General features: G+C 35.9%; 2 protein-coding genes and 1 long non-coding RNA gene across 3 annotated transcripts; 1 reads left to right on the top strand and 2 right to left on the bottom strand.

The window, feature by feature from the left end:
* Nucleotides 1-8,479: 8,479 nt before the first annotated feature.
* LOC135119285 (uncharacterized) lies at nucleotides 8,480-12,095 on the bottom strand. Its single transcript, XR_010278114.1, has 2 exons — nucleotides 11,944-12,095; nucleotides 8,480-9,824 (listed from the first exon to the last, which is right to left on the bottom strand). It is a non-coding gene; the product is annotated as an uncharacterized LOC135119285 (long non-coding RNA).
* A 3,997-nt stretch (nucleotides 12,096-16,092) lies between these two features.
* On the bottom strand, nucleotides 16,093-18,374 carry LOC110377519 (uncharacterized). The gene is made up of 3 exons (XM_064043466.1): nucleotides 18,252-18,374; nucleotides 17,122-17,306; nucleotides 16,093-16,929 (listed from the first exon to the last, which is right to left on the bottom strand). The coding sequence occupies exons 2-3, from the start codon at nucleotides 17,213-17,215 to the stop codon at nucleotides 16,124-16,126; spliced, it is 900 nt and encodes a 299-aa protein (XP_063899536.1). The 5' UTR covers nucleotides 17,216-17,306; nucleotides 18,252-18,374; the 3' UTR covers nucleotides 16,093-16,123.
* A 3,324-nt stretch (nucleotides 18,375-21,698) lies between these two features.
* Nucleotides 21,699-22,896, top strand: LOC110377548 (uncharacterized). Its single transcript, XM_021336480.3, has 2 exons — nucleotides 21,699-21,975; nucleotides 22,316-22,896. Exons 1-2 carry the CDS (start codon nucleotides 21,900-21,902, stop codon nucleotides 22,894-22,896), a joined length of 657 nt encoding a protein of 218 aa, XP_021192155.3. The 5' UTR covers nucleotides 21,699-21,899.
* Nucleotides 22,897-22,962: the final 66 nt, after the last annotated feature.

Genomic DNA, 22,962 nt, shown 5'->3' with positions numbered 1-22,962 from the left:
TAGGAGATGTAAGCTGGTGGATTTATGCCGGAAACGTCGTGAACTCCACATTAGTATGGCCCACGAGACCGCCTGAATCATGCTCTACAAGACTCAAGTCATGTTTGAACACCTGTAACAGCTACCGGACTATGAGTATTAAACTTGGACTTTAAAGACAATGCTATGTAATAAGTTGGAGATGTGATTGGTTCTATGTCTGGTATAGACGTGGGGTATTCATTACAAGTTTATAACTTTATTATTGGTATTTTATTTGTTTTCTTAGAAACGCAGTTTGTGAATTATCAAAACCTTTGTTCTTCAATTTTATTTTCTATTTTAGAATTGCTGCATACTAAAAGTTTAGCTTTTTGGATTCGCTTCGAGGTCAAGCTTGTCATTATTACTCTCCCTCTTTCTACGTCTGTTGTATGTGGTAAATCTGAGACACTTTTTCACCAAATCGCAATACTTATATGGGAACAACCAACACAGGTGTGAAAAAACTGCAAAGCATCCCAAAACTCAGTTCCATCAATAATTTGCGTAACAAAGTGTTCGTCGAAGTGCATCGCAGGCCTCGGCAGACATTCTGACTGCGACCGAGCTGTCAGATGGCGCGATACGAACATTGATGGTCTGATAACACATGCTAATGCTGGAGCAAGGACCTGCCCCAAAATGTTACAGTTATATTTGATTTCATTTAGAGCTGGTGTTAACTTTTTTTGGATATTATGATTTGCTTGGGTGTAAAATTGGTGAATTCAGGAACTTTGAAATTGTGGACTGAAGTTTGGATACATAGGCACTGCGTACCAGAACACACCAGTCGCAATGGTAGTTGAAAAAATGGGCAACTGGTTTCTCAATGATGAAAACGCTTTAGCGATGAGAAATGCAGGTTTTTGGCCCATTCCCCGATAGCTTTCAGAGGCTGCATGTAAATTGGAAGAGCAGAAACAAAACAGAAACTTTAACCTTCAATTAAAATTGTAAACACACGTGTTTGCAGACCAAGGTTAATACCAAGGATGCTAAAACCTCTCATAGTAAACAAAACATCAAATCTAAAACCCACTAATATATTCTGCAAATGCTAATGAAAATCGTTAGCATTAAGATTCAATCGCTGATGAGTTTCGAGGATGCATATACAGTAGCTGATCATATTAAAAATATGGATAAAGTCGAAAAGGCGTCATCTAGAAGATCCGGGAAGGGTCAAAAACTCTGGTGATCCTACATTTATCAATAGATAACCATCGGTGAAGACCGTGACTTCTATTCTTTGAGGACGAGATAAAGACGAATCGTGGACGAAATATTTACTCATTAAAATGTTTTGTAAAGCCCAATTTATGCAAATTGCAGCAGAGTAAAATATGGAATACACAAAAACTCAATTTTGACAGAAATATGTGTTTTACTTCTAAGTATATGACACCAAGCAGAAGACTTACAATAGAGATTTAGGGCGCCCTTATCAAGCAGATATCATCGAGCTAATTACAGGATCATATCGTTTTAAGCCCCTCGATAGCTAAAGTCAGTTTGCCTTTTCATTGGTTTTAAATAAGTGTAATGGTCGCTCTTGAAGGCACTCTCAGGTAGGCGTTGTTATGAAAGTTATCTCCTTCCTATATTTTCTTGTGTTCAGCTTTATCTTCACTGCGTCAACCCCACCGAGTAAGATGGTCCTCTAAAGTTTTTTTCTCCAAAATGACTTATTCTTCAAATTCTAGGAATATAGACTTTGTATTCTTACCTCTGCCAGAAGTCCTGTCGGCAATACAATATCAAAATTAAGTTTCTGAAGATTTATTTCTGGATATCCTTAATGGGTCAGGAAAATTTATGGGCAATGTCGGCAATCCTTTTGGCTTCAGAGTTGAAGTTCGCACCAAAGCTATCCTTTGTTTTACATTCATCATGTATGTTATGTGATTATTCTTATCACGGGCTTATTTGCATTCATGCTTCTCTGCACTGAATTTTGAATAAAAAATTGCTAGTTCTTTTTTTTTTTTTGGTTAACGTTAATCCGCCATAGACGCTGCCATGTATGATGATGTATAGTTTGCTAAACCATGGACTACTTACTGTAGTGCTCGTAAAGGAAATAATTGTAAACCTAACTTAATATCCAGTAACATTACAGCAAGACATTTATTTCTACATTACAGATAAGACTGATTTAAAAGCAACAAGCATTGCGGATCATTGCCCATCTAAGCAAGGTATAATTACAAGCATGTATTTTTGTAAATTCTGAGTCAAGACTCATAGGATATAGTAGTATACTTTTGCCTAATTTGATGCAAAAATGTTGGTGCCCTAAATTCTCAAAACCACAAAAGAACAATTGACTGTTACGCACGAAACAGCTTTCAAACAATGAACTTTACATTGAAAGCTCATGACGTAGACTCCCACCCTTCGCCGTCTGACTGCAGTCTGGCCATTGAATGCATATCGCCACATCTCCACGTCAAACGCGTACAGACAGACATGAAATTTTCCTGTTCTTTGTGTAAATTGCCATGGAGAATAAAACGACGACTGGAGATGGCATAACGGAAAATCTCTTAAGAAGGTGTCGCCAAAACGCGGGTGTTCGGCTGTTGAGGAACGTCGCTGATTCTGCCCTCATATTCCTTTTCTAGGGCCCGCTCATTTTTTGTAACACCAAAAATCTTCTACAGACGTCTAAAGGAACCCGAAAGCCTCGTTAGTTTACTCGTAACTGATCGTTATGACGTATTTTGACCCAGAAGAAGTCGCTTGACCTACCTGCCTTATAGCATCTCCGCTCTTTTTTCCTGCCTTCATGATATGTCCATATGTGAACGTGCCTAAGTTCACGATCATCGATTTTCATTTGTCATGTAGAATTGTAGATCATTACAGGTGTTGAATGTTTTATGATTATCCTCTTATATTACGTCGGTGGAGCCGCGTGCGCAGGTTTGTGGCTTACATTATTTATAATTGTCGTTGTGGAAATGTTGTTTGAAGGAATACGTATTTTGCATGATTTCGGCGAGAATCGTTTTGGTAATAGATTTGAATTACGTTTTTTATCAGTTCAGTGGTCAGTGTGGTCACTGTTAAAGAACGTGGGACTGACAAACTAGTTTATGACAGGACTTACGGTGTGGGTACAGGACTAGCGCTGTATACTTATTTTACCATTATTTTTGCAATGAATAATGATCATCATCTGCCATTTCATCTTTCCTCGGCTTGGCTCAGGCCTCCTCTCCTTCTCACAAAGAGGAGGTGTGAGCATTAAACTTCACGCTTGCTCCAGGTTTGCAAAAACTCCGGCTGATTGTAACTGAAAACCAGCGTGATCAAACGCAAGAACGAGTCCCGGCTTAGGTCCAGGACCCAAGATCATCAATCGTAAGTAGTTAGGTTATACTAAACATTTAATTATCGTAGTTAGTGGATACCTAGGCTAACATAAAAAAATAAGTAATATCAATAGTGACATAGTTTTCTATAAGATGATTTCTCCCACGGTACATATTTCGGTTATCACTTCGATATGACGGCAGTGTCTCCCTATGTGGCTGGTTGACGCACCGGGCGCCGACCGACGCCGACGCCTGATTATATCATCGCTTACTCACAATACATTGGTTTTTACTCCCATTACCTTCAATACATGCCTCACTGTACATACAGGAGCAATATGATACTCCACTAGAATTAATTAACATTCTAATCACGACCAACGATTTTTTAATTTACGACCTCATTGATACATCTCGATTAAAAATGCCTTGTGCGTTTAAAGAATTTTTATTGTTCCCAGTTGTTATAAATTCGGTAAAAACAGCTGCAAATACAAGAGGCGGAATATAAATCCTTGGCGAGGTCGTTACTGATTTTTTTTCTGCAATCCTAGGTACTCTTTGTCCAGCTAAGCTATAAATTGTCACGCAGACAATAGCTACGGAACGAGCAATTAAATGAATATTTCATAGTATTTCTTTACTATGCAGATACTAGAAACCGAAATCATGTGCATTTTAATTAGTTGTACGACTTAAATCTTTAAAATATTTTGTGCATCTATGCGGGCGGGTTACTAATGAACTCTGCAACATTGTATATGCAATTCAATCAGTCAGGTTTGACAGGACAAGATGGAGGCTACTCATCAATTTGTGGACAAACAAAACAATGGATTTGAACATTCTAAGAATTTATAAAAATAGAAGCGACGCGACCGATATCTGCTTGGGTGGCATTCAAGAAAACAATGCATCTGTTACATTTGATCATTCATCGGTATCGAGACACACTTCGTAACCGACTTGGATGAGGTACCTATACTTTAGTGACCTAACAACACAAATGTGTTTTGTATATCTCTATAGAAGTTTTTTTTATTCATATTTGAGTTCGATGTTGTAAGACTTCTGCCATTTTAGTAGGACGTATTGTATGATAATGTTTTGTGTTTTTGTATCTTGTCTATAATTTCAAACTCTAGTGGTTGCTAAAAGTTGAATCCTATTCTGAGATAAAGAGTCTGGGTTCCTCTGAATTCCTGTGAAAAAAGAAAGCTTCTTGTGAATAAGAGAATAGGTACTTAAAGATATTTAATGTCCTGATCGGGAATAATATGAAGAGACAATGAGTGGTGAGAGGGACCAAGAATTCACTTTGTACCTGGTTGCGTTTGCACCATGTGACAATTTACGCCGATGCAAGCATTGACTTGACATTTATTACAAAGTTAGCTTACTTTAAGTAGGCTTTGTAGAAAAAGTAATAAAAACATACTTTTCTTCATTGCAAATTCTGGTCAAACACACAATACCGCTTGCTTTAATATTCAATATTACCAAGAAACGAAATCCAGGATTGCGAAAAGTTTAATTAAACGTAGGAAAGGCATAGTAACAAATCATTTGTTAGATCGAAATGGTTCTACGAAGACATAAGGCGGAGTGAGCGACCAATGGCGTCCATACCAAGTACCTACGCGGTTTGGGCACAAAATACATACATAGGTACAGAAGTCAATCTCATGTATGTACTTCACTTTTCATGCCTAAACTCGGCGGTCGCGCTAGGGTCGTCAACTTTTTTATGCGCATAAAACTAACGTGGTAGTGGTACTCGTAATTATTTGATTTATTGTTGAGAATAAAACAGGAAAAATGAAATATAAACCAATAGTAATAAAATATTTAATGTGGCATACATGAGGTTAATAAACACTTTCAACGGAAATTCGTTTGAACGAGATACCGAACTTTTTCAGAAACCGCAATTTATAATTTTGTTATTCATACATATATAGGTACTTACTTATTACTCTTTACTTGCGAAAAAAATATTTTTGTATGTAATGGGTTGGTACAGTCCCTGATCTAAGCTTGCTTCTACCTACAGAAACCTTGATGTGCGAGTTTTATTTCGTCTACCTTACAACATACTCTCGCCATGATCACAAAAATTATCAACTCCTACTAGTAATAATCTTTGAGGGTAGGTTGGGAGGTTCGCCTGGGTCGACACTAGCAAAACTTATTACGGCATTGGGCCAGAGGCGCCCGGGGCGCTTACCTACCCACCTAACTGTTCCTACCTACTGCGTTTATTAAAAGAACCATCGAAATATGAGAAAATAAGTAGGTCCATACTATATGTAATACGGCAGGCTAAAAAGCGACAGTTCACTGTTTATTGTTGTATTAAAACAACCGTCTACTGAACAATTATAATACGACTTTTTTTGTTGCTCCATTATTACTTTTTCTTTTGTTATTAAAATTAAAAATATTACAGTCAAATTACAGTTAGGTAGGTATCAAAACGCGTGCACATTTATCTACCTTGTGTGTGACGCGCGTATCTCAAGAAAACGGCAGCCCCGCTCGCACTGTTTTGAGTTGTTTTGAGACAGCGCGTCTGTGAACACGCACACATAGACACCTATGTCTGCGTGACTCGAACGCGCTTTTTATGTAGATTGACTTCTGTACCTATGTATTTTGTGGTTTGGGTGCGCGCGCGCCGCTCGTCGGTAACGGTGGCCGGTGATCCTCTCAGTTCTAATGGTGATTGTATTCAAATATTGTATTATACTGACTAGTTTATACATGGTGTTTTTTGAGGTGACTTTGTTTGGCAAAAAATAATCTTAAAGTGTTACTTATCCAAGACTGCTAATCATCTCTGTCACTGCCCATTCTTAGCTATTTGTGAATTTCTTAATTACCAATCTGACACAAAAGAAATCTCTCATAAGCCACCGATTTAGCATTTATTCATTCAACTTAGCGAACTTTTGGGGTCATATTCATTCCTAAAGTGGTTACTCGTAGGATCTTGCCGTATCATCATCATCTTCATCCTCCTGCCCTTCTCCCAAGGATCTTGCCACAATACATGAATACAATTTTCCTCCTACACCCCACGCACATTTCTATTTCTTTATATATCTATAACTACATATCCTCGTCCCTCAACAAAACCACAACCTGTACCCACTACAAGCTCAAAGAACGTTATGCGTGACGCGTGCGCGACTCTGATGTCTGCGCACACGCTCAACGCATACCATTAGCACAAGAACATTTCGTCTTACTCCTTCTAATAACAATACATCTTCTAAATACACTATTTCTATTCTTGAGGTAAAACGTCAATATTGCCCGTCTTAGTCATAGTTTCTTTTTAATTAAATTAACATGTATTTGCGTGACCTTTTCAAGTGTTTGTCGGATGGGAGTTCATCTACCTTTGTCGATACGATCGGTATTGATGGTATCTACATATCGATGGATTGGTGTCCTATTTGGCAATAGAAAAAAGTATTTGGTAATATATGAGCCAAAATCAGATATGAAATCTTCTAAGTAGGTTAAGCACTTTCTGAAATTACGCCTTGTGAAGTTCTTAGAAACAGCTCAGGCATTTTTTGCCATATATCCTCATTATTTGTTGTCAGAAAATTGCTTTTAAGAGGCCAAGGCTTGTACCATAAAACTATTCGGTGATCAAATCTTCTCACAACACTCATTGCAGAGCAGTCGTGGTCAACTGTTTATCAGCCTTAGGATCTCCTACAATGGCCAAAAGAGGAGTTAGCATTCTACTACCTCCGCAGATACGCCTTTCTTTCCACTATAATACAGTCCCTTTTGTTTACCATTCTAAAATACACAAAGACACAGAGACTATTAAATTAATCGCTATACAGGGAGGTCGAGCTGTTTCCGTGAACATGTTCGAGGAACAGTCAGCTGACATGAGGAGACAGCTTTATCGTACGACCAGTGTTTTGTTGCCAATATTGTAGTGGCGCTTTAGATTACAGTTGAGTGCAATGATATGGAGGTAAGGTCAGTATGTAAGACTACATTGTGTGCTACAAATGAAAATCTGCATGAATTAAAAATCGGAACCAAAAATCGCCAAATTAATTAGCAGATTCATGAAATGAATGAAGAGATATACTACGGTACTAGATATATACTACTAAGATATATAGGTACTATAACTGTTTACATGAAATGAATGCAGTTTAGCAGTGACTGCCTAACTGTATGTAGAGACTTCGACTCCACATGGGACATCTGAAATTGTATGCTGGTGTAAAGTTACAAACGGTGCAATCCAAGAACAGTTTTAGTGTGTTATGTACTTTAATTTATACCAAAAATATATTAAAAAAAACAGAGTTTTGGGATAGCAGCTATAACTTCAGAGGAATCTATATTATTCGATGTCTCAGAACTTAGCATTTACCTCACCAAATGTTGTTCAAATCTAAGCAGTTTTTTATGCATTTATCGGTCCAATAATTGGATGCAAATCGAACCAGCTCATCAGAGCAACCTTTATCTTCTTCCGTGACATATTTTACAATGTTATTTATTTAAATATTTGCCAAACTATGCACGTGTAGTTTAATATTCTGTCCTAGTAACCTACAATGGTTGCCTACACCCCAGTGTGCTCCAATTCGTATTACTAGAATCGTAAAAATGGCGGCAATTTATGGGTAATCTGATCCTAATAGTCTCTAAACGCTATCTTGTGTAGAGATGTGTGTTGAATGCTTCATTAGGTACTTTTTTGTAGATACTTTTTTGGGGACATTGTTTAAAAGTCGTGGTACAGTAACAGCCGCACGGTGACCAGACGATAATGATACCATAATGGTCATCTTTGACAGTCATCATGGTTAGTTAGAAGCCTGGAAAGCCAGTTTTACCAAGGTTTTACTAAAGGGTATCGGATTGCCGGGATAACTGGGTTGAGGAAGTCAGATGTCGCTCCATGTAAAACAACAATACTCAGCTGCATCCGATACCTAAGTCTGAAGGTTGACCACATCATAATTGGAAAAAGATTAGGTAGGTAGGTAAGATTAGGTAGGATGATGATTGGTCCTTTGAATATCAAAACCTATTATTTAATATCCTTGTTTTATAGGTATCTACTTAGGTCATAAATAAAACACAAATAGCAATCAAAAGTTTCCACCCAAACATTTAGTAGGATCTATGACACTATTTACAGAAAATACGTATTACATATACAATTTTAAAGCATTCATCACTTTTGTTTACGTACATCTGGTGATAATGAAGTACATATATATGCCGAGGCTGTGCGCCGGATGTGTCTCTAAATAGTATTAGGTACTCGTATGTAAATATTATGCTTACTAAAGTATGGTTTTAGAATTATATGTTACATATTGTTATGCCATAGAAATCCGAAGGGTTTGTAGAACATGGATGATTCTATCTGATCCCCCAAAGACAAGTCATGTTTTTGTATCTAATAGACCTTTGGAGGCCGGTATTACTATCTATTCATCACTGAAGTTTAGTTTCTAATTATGATCTGAAACTCTGGGACAACCCATAAAAGACATGCAACCATATAATGCGTTATGGTATTATCTAATAACTGGTATCGTAACAAAGACAGTACTTAGCTGTAACTAGTAATGTGGGTGTACCTACTACCTGAATGGAAGACAACATGTGACTAAGTAGTTGCGTCTGGTAATACTGGAAACCGAGAGAGGCTCGTCTTGCATGAGGATAATAGGTGGTAGAAACGTATTTACTATTTGGAAAAAGACCAAGAAAAAATGAAGTTAGGTACCTAGGTACTTGATGAGTGTTTGAGTAGGTATCTTGCTAGAGCTGTTTATAAAGTAAACGCTGTTACAATCTTACAAAACTGGACATAATAATCTTAGGAGTTTTCAATAAACACAAGTGCAAACCGGTTAAGGGCCTATGACAGTCTCGTAATAATGTAATTATGCGTACGTAATTAGTATGCAAATATAGTATTAAAGCAACAATGTCAAAGCTAGGTTCTTCATTGCTCTATGGTTTATCTACATTCTTACATATTATTATTCGTGTCATGGCTGCTTTTTTAAAATTAAATCATGATTAATCGCTTACAAGCAATTACTACACAATAAATTCAATATTACATTTTATATTTCGCCATTCATATTCCTATAACCACCAACAGATGGCGCTTGTTTCAAAAGCTGTAACTTGTGTCAAGTGAATCATTTAAAAGGTTAAAAAGTAGAACTCGTTACGTTACGTAAATAAAATAAAGACAACATAAACCTACATTGTACCATAATTATAATATAATATTGCACTTATCCTAACACAACATAAAGTTCTAATGATATATCTTAGCCTCAGCGACACGCGCGCCATCTTGCAGGCTTGTCTGTGTGTTAGTGCGCGCTTGTCGGCTGGATGGTGATCGCACGTGCAGAACTGATTCCACCACCACCTCTTCTACGAAAGGCTGGCCGTCTGCATCTGAAAAAGATAGTGGGACAGTGTTAATACCTATGTTGTTGTGTAATGAAAGATCGGGAAAATTGAAAAATCTGTGAAAAGTCAATACTTTGTTATCATTACGGTTACGGAAAATGGAAAATTCTTATTTTTAACTGTAGGTACTGTTATTTATTAATTTGTTACATTATTTGTCATAAAAATTCCTCGAACAGTGTTTGGATTTTCAAAAACATTCGTGAACTGATTCACAAAGATCATTCTAAATCTCGAATATATAACTCTATACTTTCTTTCGCTTCTTTCATAGACATTTTTTTGGGAAGGAAAAACCGCTGTGAACGTTTAGTATTAGGTAAAATAAACAACAGACAGTGTTCAAGAACATGTTCTAGACTTGACACACTTTTTATCTCGGCGTGTGAATATAAAAGCTATTGTTAAGTATTAAGTGTCTAGATTTCTATTAAAATAACATTATCACAAAGAATGGCATTATATTGAGAAATCAGACGGCATCTCACGGTTTAGGTTTGAAAGAGTTACAAACGTAGTCGTAAAATATGTTCAATTAGAATAACTAATTTACTAATTAGTTGTAATATTAGTTAATAATAAAACATCGTCATCTTTCTCTATTTTCTCTTAACTTAAACACTATCTACCAATTATTTCAGGTGTAGGCTATAAAACTTACATAAAATAATAAACGCCTTATAGAATTACATTTAGCTATTTATAATGCCAAAAGTAAGATCTGCCATCTCGTTAGTCACACCTAGTTTAATTCAGCATCTTGTTTAAAAAACAAGCCTTTTTAAGAACTGCAATAAAATCTACACCTACTTTCTACCAAATTGCTTATTTCTTTATAGCCGGCAATTTCACATTTTTATTGAGTACCATATTTGGTTAACATGAATCTTCTATCAGTAATAAATATCTCTAGGTACCTACATATACCTAACATGATTGAACTCATAAACGCGGAGCCAAAAGTTTCTCCAATCTATACTAGACTAACATAATAGAGAGGATTTTTTTTTGTTTGTTTGTTTGTATCTTCCGTAAGGGTTACGAAACTTCTGCACCGATTTGAAAAAATATTTCACTGTTGGAAAGTTGCCAAAGAGTTACCCCAAGTTTTCAATCGCATCCCGTGGGAACTACTGCACGTACCCAGATAAAACATACCCCGCGTTCAGCGCAGATAGTGTACCTAGCTTCCTAACAGTGAAATAATTTTTCACATCGGTTCAGTAGTTTCGGAGACGAGTTTCGGTTCTTAGTTTACAAACAAACAAAAAAGTTCCTCTATAATATATTATAGTTTAGATAAATAGATTTACGGCTGTTTACATATAATGTCCCATCAAGTATTACTCACACTTCCTTTATGGTTAAAACTAAACCAGATACGAATGAGTAATCACGTTCAAAACGAGTATTTACGTAGATATATCTTGTTTACTACGTAATAACTATAAAGTAGTTTCAATTTGTCGGAAATTAACATACAGGCCTCATTGATTCATTATTTTTAAACCTTATGCGGTACGTCAGTTTGCCGCATTCTATTTATAAATGGGTCTGTACTAGACTGACAACTAGAACAAGCGCCAAATAAGTTATATTCAAGAATTTTATTGGTGTTTCTAAATTGAATCTACCTCTACATTTACTTCGTCACACTAGCCTTGAAGCCAAGCAAAGGAAATGTCACTACTGAATAAAAAAAACATAAAAAAAAACTTCCACAATCGCACATACAATATTTACAACTAAACCTTATTTATTAGAACTTCGATCTCTAAAACAAAAGAAAAACTTAAAACAAGCGAACGCGTGTTCAGATCAGAGCTGCGTTGTACAAACGCAGTACGCATACTAATTATCTAGTCGACTACCCGTTTTCCCGCGGTTTCGCCCGCGTCCTATAGGAACTACTGCCCGTACCAGGATAAAAAGTAGCCTATGTTACTCGGGAAGAGTGTAGCTTTCCAATAGTGAAAGAATTTTTCAAATCAGTCCAGCAGTTTATCCATTACAAGCAAACAAAAAAAAAATACTCTTTAATAATGTTAAGTAGACAGTGACGATTTTGTTAGTAAGAATTTTCAATATGTTCTGAACTACGTACCATTGGTTCCAGTCTGTAGTTTAGACTTCGCTGGTGCTGCAGCAGCGAGGTACAGGATAGTGAGGAGAGAGAACAGCAAAAGGGCTCGCATCTTGACGCATGCGCGGTGAATACTGCGCGCGCGACTGTCGGTGTGTCATTGCGCGCGCGGCCATTCTGTAACAAGTTGAGTTTTGATTGTATGAGTAAATTAAACAAATAATATTAAATCCTTTATTATTTTAAGTAACTTCTTGCTTCTTTCCTATTTTACTATTTAAACTAAGTCAAAATTTTGCCATAACAACACCTAACAGAGACATTTTATTAGGACTCACAATGATGATTTATAACTGATTTCAAATGACGTAACTATTATATAATGACGTTCTTGTTGTTTTCTTTTTGTTGCGTGAAAACCCCAACATCGAGTGAACACGTTAGAATAACATAAATTAGATAAATTACTATAACGGATCAAGCAATCTCGATGTTAACTTACTATCGAGTAAGTATTGATGATTTGAATTTTAAGAAGTTGTTGAATGATAGCGGTAAAAAATAGTGCAAAATAATGATATCGTCCCTACATTATTCTAACTAACATATTTTAGTTTCGCTCATTCATTCATATGTAGGTATTTTATTAAAAAATGGAACTTTATAAATAAGTAAGTACAACTACTTACCAGAGGTTCTTCAGTGCAGAATAACGCTACTTTAATTGCATAACACTGTAACTAGTGGGGGTGCGATTTCCAAGCTTCGCAGGGTGCTGTCATTTAAGTAACAATAAGCGGTTCAGCGAAAAAGTATCTGCCTATCCTTTGCCCAACTATGGCGTTGTCGGCTTCTAGTCTAACTGGACGCAGCTGAGTACCAGTGTTTTACAAGGAGCGAGTGCTTGCTCCTCAATCCAATACCCCTAGGTAAGATTGGTTTTCAGATTTACTGACTTCTGGCTACATGTAACGACTGCTAAAGATGTTCAAATGAACCTTTAATTGAACCTACACTCATACTTGAGAGGTAAGTTCTTTACCCACTAGGCCACCACGACAAACAAAAAGAATGGAGTATTTTTTATAAAAACTAATCTTCCATCGCACGGAATTCCAAAAAAAAAAAAAGAGTCAACAGTTATTCCTAAGTTTTATGCAAGCATTTTTTTCTAGGACTTTGTTATAAAAATTTCGTCAATCGACTAATATAATGCCTAATAGTTTATCAAAACTAACAATAATGTCGCTTAACCTGCTACCGGTAAAAGTAAACCCGCTATTCGCTATTCGTATGCTAATGTATGCACAGCTTGCAAACGGTTGTTGCACAATCGCTAACACATTTGTGACCAATCTTGTTGACTGACACACATTTTGTATCTTACATTAAAACATACTAAAAACTTGTCTCGTTAAATCACAACGTTATTTAAAAAAAACTTGTTTTTACTGTAGGTTCTTTGCGATATAGGAACTAAAATTATGTTTACATGAACCATAGAGGGGGTTGAAAATCTAGGCTAGGATCGCAGGATAGTTCTAAAAGAGTAGATTTGACTCTGAAACTTATAAGACTACAAATTACCAAACCTGACTTTCGGGCAACAAGGCAAATAGTCAGTTTTATAAAATCAAAACTCACTCAAACTCAAAAACGTTTATTTAAATTAGGCTGATAAATCAGCACTTTTCGAACGTCAAAAATAAAAGACAGCCCCCAAAACGCCCCCCTTCACCACTTTCTATGTGTTTTTGCTGGAAAGAAGAAGTGGCGCAGCAAACTCCCCAGCAAAATACACACAAGTTTTTTAAAATCTTACTTACTGAGGCTGGAGCCATGCTGCCCCAGTGATCGACGCTGATAGCATCTTTCGGTGGATTTTATCTTTAGGTTATGTGAATGGTACATGTGCTTTCCCACAGATGGCGCTTTACTTAAGTATATTTGCAGTAAAGCCTTTTTGCTATGTGTCTGTAATTAAATAAAATTCTCTATATGGGATCGCCGAAGATAGTCAGACTTTTTTTACTGACCAAATCTACTACTAGGGTAGGTAGATTTTGTTCATCTGGAGCAATTTCTGTCCTGGGTCTATAAAGCTATCGAAAAATCCTCAAATACGAAATCGATAGTCATCAGATGACATCTACAGCTGAGCGTATAGCGGGAAGCATTGACTAAATCCCACCCGAGCAGCGGAACTCTTTCACAAAATCCCACAGCACCATCACAGATACCCCTAAACTTTTATTTTTACACGGGTTACTGTGAAATTTTCGATCACGCAGCATGTTTGGTATAAATGACAAAGGTACCTGGCCACATAAGAGTTCCCACAATTAGCTTAGATAAATGACCACGTTTGATTACTCTAAACATCTTCACAAAGCTATAGATCATTAAGATATTTGAACTCTTGACCTCGGCTGTTGTCGGAGTGTTAATTGTTGACGTCTGATGCCTCTTCGCGAATCTTTATATTTTCTAATTTATCATTAAAAACGTGTTATTTATAAACCTTATTTATTGGTCGTTAAAAAGTCGTATATTTTATGGATTTCTTTAATAAAGCTTAGAATGCTCGTAAATCAAAATGCTATTAATGAAGTATGGGTTTTGGGGTAAAGTGATCAATTATTGGCAGTGGGTCTGTGGGTGTTAGTTTTGTCCTCATATAATTAAAAAGCATTCACTACCTTATTTGTATGTTAATCTTCTGGTAAGGTGTTGCTTGAACTTCAATTTTACCAACTTTCTACCAAAATTATGTATGTAGTATAAAATTGGTAGCCAATATCTTCCATAACATTCTTATGTGAAAGCCACCATAAAAACTAAAAAAACTGTTTTTGTGTTTATATTATCTAGGCACATATTCAATTATGAAATAAAATATTTTGAAACTACATCAGTCCAGATTTTCAAAATATTTTATTAACTTCACTCGCAGTTTCGAAGTAATTCACAACATGTTTTTTCTTTAGTGGACTCATTAAATCTTTAACCTGCAAAATACGTAAATGAGCAACAATTTAATAAACTATCCAAAGTCAAAAAACTCATAATTAATCTGGATGCATCGAAATGAGATCATTTGGTTATGCAAATGATTGCGGATGCTACACAGGAGCAATGATCTGTTTATCTAGAATCTAGATTATATTTATTGCAATTCCAATCTAGGTTTGACTATGTTGGTACATGCTATTAAGTATTTCACGAATAGCTGCCGGGCATACTGTGGGTTCAATTCCTACATCAAAAAATATCATTATGGTAATTAAACTTAGAGGATTTATTTCTTAAAGATGGGTTTTTAGCATTGTTGAAATTTTTGAGTCATAAAAATGCAGTTTGTGATTCTACTAGGTACTCATAATGCACCTTTACTTGTTGAGCCAAGTTAAGCATACAAAGATGAATTAGTAGAGCCAACCGAACACACACCGAAGTATTCATAGGCATAGAGTGTAACAACTTTTCGTACTGAAAGGGGACAGACCTAAAATTAAACTGCCTTTTCAGTTGTGTTACATACGCAGCTATTACGCAACCATTGTGTAGGTAACATATTGATTAAAAATCTAATAATTAGTATTGTAGCTTCGGGAATCGAACAGAGAAACTTATTCTCAGCAGCCGCACTTGCAATCACTACACCATGAGTCAAACAGAGTTTATTCAAATCATATGACGACATCTTCAAATTAATATGCAAAATTAGTCACTCAAGCCATTGTGCCTTTTATGAGTATAATAAATTAATTACAATCGTCTAGCGGAGTTATCTTTATTTTGGCAATAAATTCCGCCATATACAGAGCGGTTTTAAAAGCTTTTTCTGTGACAAAGCTTGTTTGTATCACGGTGGGTAAATCCGAGATGCTTTCTTATTTATTTTTGGCAAATTACGTAACTAAGCAACAGGGATTATTGTGGTACTGTTAACAACAGTTAACAGTAACAGTAACAGTGAAAAAAACTCACTCAAAGTTCACAACAATCAACAATCTTCAATAAACGTTATATTTCCTTTGGTGGTCATGCTAAAACATATACTTACTACCATACTTACATAGTTAGATTTCCTTGAACCAATAAACTTATTGCAAGTTCAGCAGCAACCATTTTGCCTTATCAATAATAGGTACCAAAATCAAACACAAATAAGGGCTTTATCGATTTATTCCATAAAACATTACCAGAAGTTGAAATAAGGGTTGAAGGTCGGGTAGTACCACGCGGGTCCCATTATATCGTACTGAGGCAGAGCGTGCTTGAACATGTCCTTACCCCAGGGGTCTTGTGACCTTGGCGTGAACGAAGACTGGGGCATCATTGAAAAAGATGGCTGAGGTGTCTTTGGGAAAGATGGCTCAGGAATCCTTTCAAATTTAGGCTCAGGAAACCTCTGGAATTTAGGTTCAGGAAACTTCTGGAATTTAGGCTCTGGAATCCTTTGAAATTTAGGCTCATACATCTTTGTATTGTAAGCAGTATTTGCAATACTAGGGAACGCTGGGAAAGGATCAGGGAAGAATAAGTCGTTCATCATTGGCTTCATGAAGGACGTTGACCAGGGATCAAAGCCTGTGATCTTAGGTCCTGCAGACGCTGACGCTGATCCTGAGTTCGCTGATGATGAAACCGATACTGATCCTGGCATGATTCGAATAGTTCCTGATACTCCGTCACCTTGCTTTGTTATAGTGAGGGGCATTTGCATTTTGTTCTCAGAAGACTTGAAGTAGTAGTTGCCTTTGCTATCTGTCTTCACCATGGAGTCTGCAGATGGATAGAACTTCACTCCAGATATGGAAGATACCCTACCGTTCCTGGATTCAACACCTGCAATGCTGGCAACGCCCATGCCATTGCTGACTGAGGCTGATGCAGAAACATGGTGAACTCGCGAAGCTTTGGAAGCTGTGACTGGCTCTTTTGACTTGCTTGTTTGTTCCGCTTTGCTGGCTGCTCCGGATTGGCTGGTGGCTTTCAAATCCGCTGAAATCAAAACATAAAATATTAATCGAATATAATATTACTATCTAAGTTTAGGATCTTAATTATTCAGATATAACTAATCAGAATTCATAACAAGGTAATTAAGACCAAAAAATCCAATAAACCGATCTAGATCGAAATTGATAGCTGACTAATTAATTAGTTTTAAACAAAAGGAAGTTCGACAGTTACCTGCTCCCGTTGCGGCTACAACCAATATATAGACGACGAGAACTCCTCCAATCTTATTCATCTTGCAGACCGAACAGAAATGCATGACAAACATCGATCTCTCACTTTATATCCTCATCGTAAAATTACAAGTTTTGGGCTTTATAGCATAACAAACGGTTCTTAATATAGACGCCGCGACAGATCTGTTTTTAAAGATAATTTCTCTGCTATTATTTTACGAACGTCGTTTTGATTGTCCGTTTATAGTTTCTGAATGTAGTAATCATAGATTTAAGGCATCGGTGCTGAGCAATTGTGTGTAGCAATTATTTTAGTTTTTTCATCTTTACCTTCACCTCCGTGGTTGGAGATAACAGTAGATATCATGATTGTTCATTCGAAGATTACAAAAACTGTAGTGGTTATCGAAAACAGTTGTAATGTGATCACGAACTATAGTGTGTTTGGTGAATTTGCAAATAATAATATTCCTATTACTGTTCAAATATTGAGTTCTGTATTGATATATCCAATTTCGTTTTATTGCCAATCATTTCTAACTCGTAAAAGTTAACGTGAGTACCGTATAGAGTTAATATAGTAATTTATCTTACATTATAGCGGTATCTTTGATTGATTGATCAACTTATCGTTAAGCTCATTCACTTAATTATTGTAACGCCTATTAAATGTTTTCAGTTTGCGGTCAGAGAATAATTATTTTATTATATTTACTATCAATATTTTATTCATAGCCTGCATAAATGAACTCATTATCTTTAGTGCTAGAATCAATTTGAAGAAGAAATGGCTCGAATTGATGTCATGGCTTTATGACTTTGAGGATTATTTTCTTTTGCTCGAGTTAACATGTAGTTTCTGCCCTGGCTGACTAAAACCACGTAGTAAAAATATATTTTCTGGGTATTTCTTGCGTTTAACACTCTGAAAGACTGACTAACTGCCTCTGAAAGATGATGTGATGATGTACTCATGACCTACAAAGTGCTTATAATTGGAACCTAATCAAAAATTACCTATTCTATGATTGTTTGTAGTCACATTTTTTTTCTTAATAATATTCTCAAAACCAAGTTATTCCTACAATAACAAAATTCACAGCTACAAAACTTTCTATTGCTACGTACCTACGTTCGTCAAATAAAAGCATAGAATATGTAAAACCAAATCTGGTTTTAAAACTACTTTTGGTACTAATGAAGGTATTAAAAATACGAGACATGTGAACGAGTTGTCCTTTTGAGAGCTTTTGCGGTGCGTGCAGTGTAAATCGTTCATTTTATACTGCTTTTTGCCCAAATATGAGGCTATGAGTCATCTGGTTGTTTTTAAGTTGTCATAAGATATTATTAATCAGATTGCGTTGCTAGCTCGTTTCTATTTTGGTAGTTTTTTTGTGGTTGTTACTGTAATTTAAAATTGAGTTTCCATCTTTTTTTGCAACGCACTGTCTATGTTTTTATTTTGCCTTTTCAGTGCTTTTACAAATCTAAAAGGTAAATGATTTTCTTTTCATGTTATTGAAAAAATATATTTTTTTTCTCTCTAATAAAATAGTGTGAAATACCCATTTCAAAAATGGCTACTATTTCGAGCTGTCTGATTTGTTTCCGAAAGACCATCAATTATTTATAAACGGTGTCCTAGACGAAATCGGATACATACTGATTTATGAAGATTGCTTCCACAATAACATGTAGTTACGCCTAAAGTAAAAACTTTTGAGTAATTTGTTACCTAATAAATTACGTTTACACCGTTTTGATGGTTTATTACCATGCGAGCAAAAAGTATTCTTAATTACTTCAGTATTTGATTCTATGCTAAAAATATATGATAATATGATGATGTCTTTTGATTTAACCTGTTATTGTGATCGAAATATTTAACGTATAAAAATTGCGTTTAACTATTTCCGATATCTCTTATATAGCTAGCTCTATATATGTAGCTTAAGCAATAATCATAATTTATTTCTGCTAAGTAAACAAACAGTACCAACCAAGTAAATATATTTCAGTCGGATAATCAGAATTTTACTAAAATATCAATAAAAAAAAATGATAGATTGAAAATCAAAGATCAAAACGAAACGACCCATTAGATTGCTATCATTTTTTTCTCCTAAACACAAGATGTTACGGATAACGGTAAACTTTAATGTTGTCGAGCACATTTGTCAGCCTATTAATCCATTAGACCGTGGCAGAGTCATTTGTTACCGTCATCAGTATGTATGAGAAGGAGGTACTGTTATCATCTAGCGTTTAACTCCTTAATATTAAATAAATAATCGATATTTCATCCGTTTTTGCCACCTCTGGTAAGCCTCCGTTAATTTGCATGGCATATAATTTTGTGTTAATTGTTTAAATTAAGAAAATAGCTGGTAGAAAGTTCTGAAATTAATCAGGATTTGGGTAAAAGAGGGCGGAGACTGGTTGACATCTCTTCACAGCAGATTTCGATGATATTGCTGATAGGAATTAATTCGCTAACCTGGCTCAAGTAATGGAGAAAAAAAAATAATGAAAAATGGAAAGGTTTCCATCATCTGCCTAGACTTTTCCCAAGTATTTTGGGGTCGGTTTCTAGTTTAAGCGGTTGTAGCTGTCTACTAGCTAGTGTACCATATACATGGAGCGAACGCCCACCTGACTTCATCCAACCAGATACCTGGGCAGCCCAATACATCTTGAGAAGACTGAATGGCAGATTTTCTCCGGCTCCTGAGGCTTCTCAGGCCCCTGATTATCCGTAACGACTGCCAAAGATGTTCCAATAACAGCCCATCAATTATCGTGCCTTCCAAAACACGGAGGAACTTGTCATGACGAAATGGTAACTCAACCAAAGACCGCAGCTCAAGGCTTTATGATTGATCGACCGGAGCGGCTATTAGGCTTCCAAAAAGTAGCAAAACAATGTTAGTGACTTTCTTCAATAATAACCATAATTTAGAACAATCGAATTCCACATAGAAACGGTTGACAATAGGAATGTAGCACAATAATAACATGTTTTAGCACTAAATTAACCCAAAATAAATTCTTTTACCAAACCTGCTTATAAAACAGTTTTTTCAAACATTCTTAATATTGATGACGATTAACGTTCAACTTAGCAACTATGGAAACACTAATTATGAATATTTTAGCATATTAGTAAGTTACGTCATAAGTAGGTATAATATAAAAAGCTCATATAAAATGAAATAGATCCCATAACCACGTAAAAATGAGCTAATGAGCTAATCTCATAAAGTTATTATTATCTTGGTAGAAACACAAATAAAAATATTTATTTTAAATCCATGTTAGCACAGTTGAATCTAGCGACATCTTTCGTTTCATGCCTGAACTTGATAGCATTATGTTTACGGTACAAAGTTGAGATAGTAAAAGTTGTTTATTTATGTTACGAGTCAACATACATAGTAGTGCCTTTAAATTCCGCTTTATATAATTGGCGTCTTGGCGCTTGTTAACTTTCAGGGTACAATATCAAATCATCGACTTACAAACGATCGGGTTGATACTGAATGGCATCCAATTGTATCGATATTGTAATTAGATTTTCCATATTTTGTTGTATGCCACTTACCAAAGATAGGACTATACTTTGTAAATAAAAAGTAATGACCGAAAGTTTTACTGAAATGCTTGGCTAAGGCAAGTTACAACATATTTTGATGAATAAAGTAATACTGAATATTTAATTAACTAAGGGCTGATTTTTCAAACGCCAGATAACTCCTATCTGAGGAATATTTTTAAGGTTTTGACAGCTTTTGTATGGAAAATATGTCAAACCGCCATATTTATTCCTTAGATAGAAGTTAATTGATGATTGAAAAATCAGCCCTTAACCTAATTGTCAGTAGACCCTAGACAGTTTGGCGCCTACACCAGTAGCTAATCGAAGCGTCACGGTAGGCGGTCGTCAGAAACAGGCTTATAGATCATAATTATATAATAAAATGGGATATAAACGAGTTAGTAGGTATATTTAGAAGAGAATATGATAACCACAAGCGGTCTGGTGATGGTCTAACAAGAAGACCAAGGTCTAACTTTTTGCACATTAAGGCTACAAGTTTAGGTTTTTGTCTTAGTAGAAGCTTCCTAACGCTAGTCTCGTGTTTGATAATAGGTTATCATAGTATCATCTCTTAATTTTCCACCCTATGTATTTACTTACTCACAAATGCCACAAACTATGAAAAGATTTCGAAGACATAGCGAATTGGAGAATATAGAGGTATAGAAGTACATACATGATGGATGCTACGCCTTCTACATAGAAAGAGGCGACGTTTATTCTAGTCCATGCTCTTTGGAGTGTTGCTATTTAATTCGTTCCAAATAAGTTTTATAGGTAATCTAAAAGCAGTCTATTAACATACGAATTAAATAACGACGCAAATTCGGATAGCAACTCAATAATAATACTCGATATAAAAATCGATCCATGCAATGCATCATCCGTTAGATCCTGTGAAACTTGCCTTGCAACTACGCCCAATAAACGAGAACCATCCATATTTGCTATACCTACATGAACCACAAGTCATGATTTAAGACTACGCAAAGATATTAATCTCCCAACATTTCTAAATCACGTTTGAGACAGTGAGATGGGTCATTCACCCTAAATTGAATATAATAAACTATCGTTCGGACCATAGCATCCTATATAAACCGTACATTGTGATCCGAACACTTATTGCGTTATAGAGCCTAAGTTATAAGTACGGAGTTCTTTGAAACGAGATAATGTTTGTTTTTAAAGCTTTTGCCTTTGTTTTATTTGCTAGTTTTGTTGTGGAAGCTGTTCCTGTTGTGTTTAAAGGTAAGTTTCATTATTTATTTGGGCGATATTCTTTTGTTTTTGTGGTGTTAAGATTCGACAGTTGAAGCTCACCGTTTCTATGATAAAGTTGCGTGAACTAGTTATGAGTGCGTAGTCATGTGAATCATCTTCTATTTATATTAATATTTTTTGTGCATATTCAAGTTGATTAAACAAGTTCAATCATAAAATTAGCTGTGAATCGATTTCTAAGATTTATTCTATTTTTGTGTTTGAAAATATTTTATGGCCAGGCTATAAGCAATAAAAATATTAAACACCTATAATTTCTTGTTGAATAAAGACTGACTTTTAAATTAAACTGTTGCCATTGTTTCAGAATCAACTCCTAATGGTGAATCTATAGTGGCAATATCATCATCGGACCCAAACGTTGAGAAGTATTTCACTCAGCAATTTGCTACCAGATCTGGCTTCAAGCGAGTCGATGATGAAGAGCAGAATCGTCCATTCAACAGCCAGGGTCAAGTACCTCAGGGTACAGTACATTCCAGCTACAGTATAGCTGTTCCCGGGAAGGCCGTGGCTGGAGCAGGGAGAAGCTTCGCATCAGCATCAAGTGGACCATTCTTCCCACTCTTCGCCTTCCCCATAATTCCCGACAATTATGGCTTCAACAACTTTGGTCCCAATGATTGGGTCCAAAATGTTGAAGGCTTCTACAATCCCAGCTTCCCTGCAAACAGTCAAGTAAACAGTGCGACTGCTATCAATGATAACGGACACATTTATGGGAATGTTAATTCAGTTACTTTTGATAATAGGAAAAAGCCTAGTGATGGTTTTGATAAGCCAGCTGAAAGATCAAATAGTAGAGACAAAAATGTAAACAGTTACAATAAAAAAACTAGGAGCGTAGACCCTTTCGATAACAATGTGAGATACGGTAACAATTATTAAAATGTTAGATTTTTTTAATGAGATTTTTTCGCATGTTTAATTGGACATTAGGACTTGGATAGGGCT

The sequence above is a fragment of the Helicoverpa armigera genome, chromosome 3 (assembly GCF_030705265.1).
Source record: "Helicoverpa armigera isolate CAAS_96S chromosome 3, ASM3070526v1, whole genome shotgun sequence".
Lineage (NCBI taxonomy): Eukaryota > Metazoa > Arthropoda > Insecta > Lepidoptera > Noctuidae > Helicoverpa > Helicoverpa armigera.
The sequence above is the reverse complement of the archived record's forward strand: the minus strand, read 5'-3'. Positions and strand labels throughout refer to the sequence as shown.

Bases quoted from the DNA above. Each gene is read 5' to 3' on its own strand.
- LOC110377519 (XM_064043466.1), bottom strand. From the start codon at position 17,215: ATGTTTGTCATGCATTTCTGTTCGGTCTGCAAGATGAATAAGATTGGA. The intron at 16,930-17,121 runs GTAACTGTCGAA...TTTTGATTTCAG, and splicing joins TGTAGCCGCAACGGGAGCAG to CGGATTTGAAAGCCACCAGC.
- LOC110377548 (XM_021336480.3), top strand. From the start codon at position 21,900: ATGTTTGTTTTTAAAGCTTTTGCCTTTGTTTTATTTGCTAGTTTTGTT. The intron at 21,976-22,315 runs GTAAGTTTCATT...CCATTGTTTCAG, and splicing joins TGTTCCTGTTGTGTTTAAAG to AATCAACTCCTAATGGTGAA.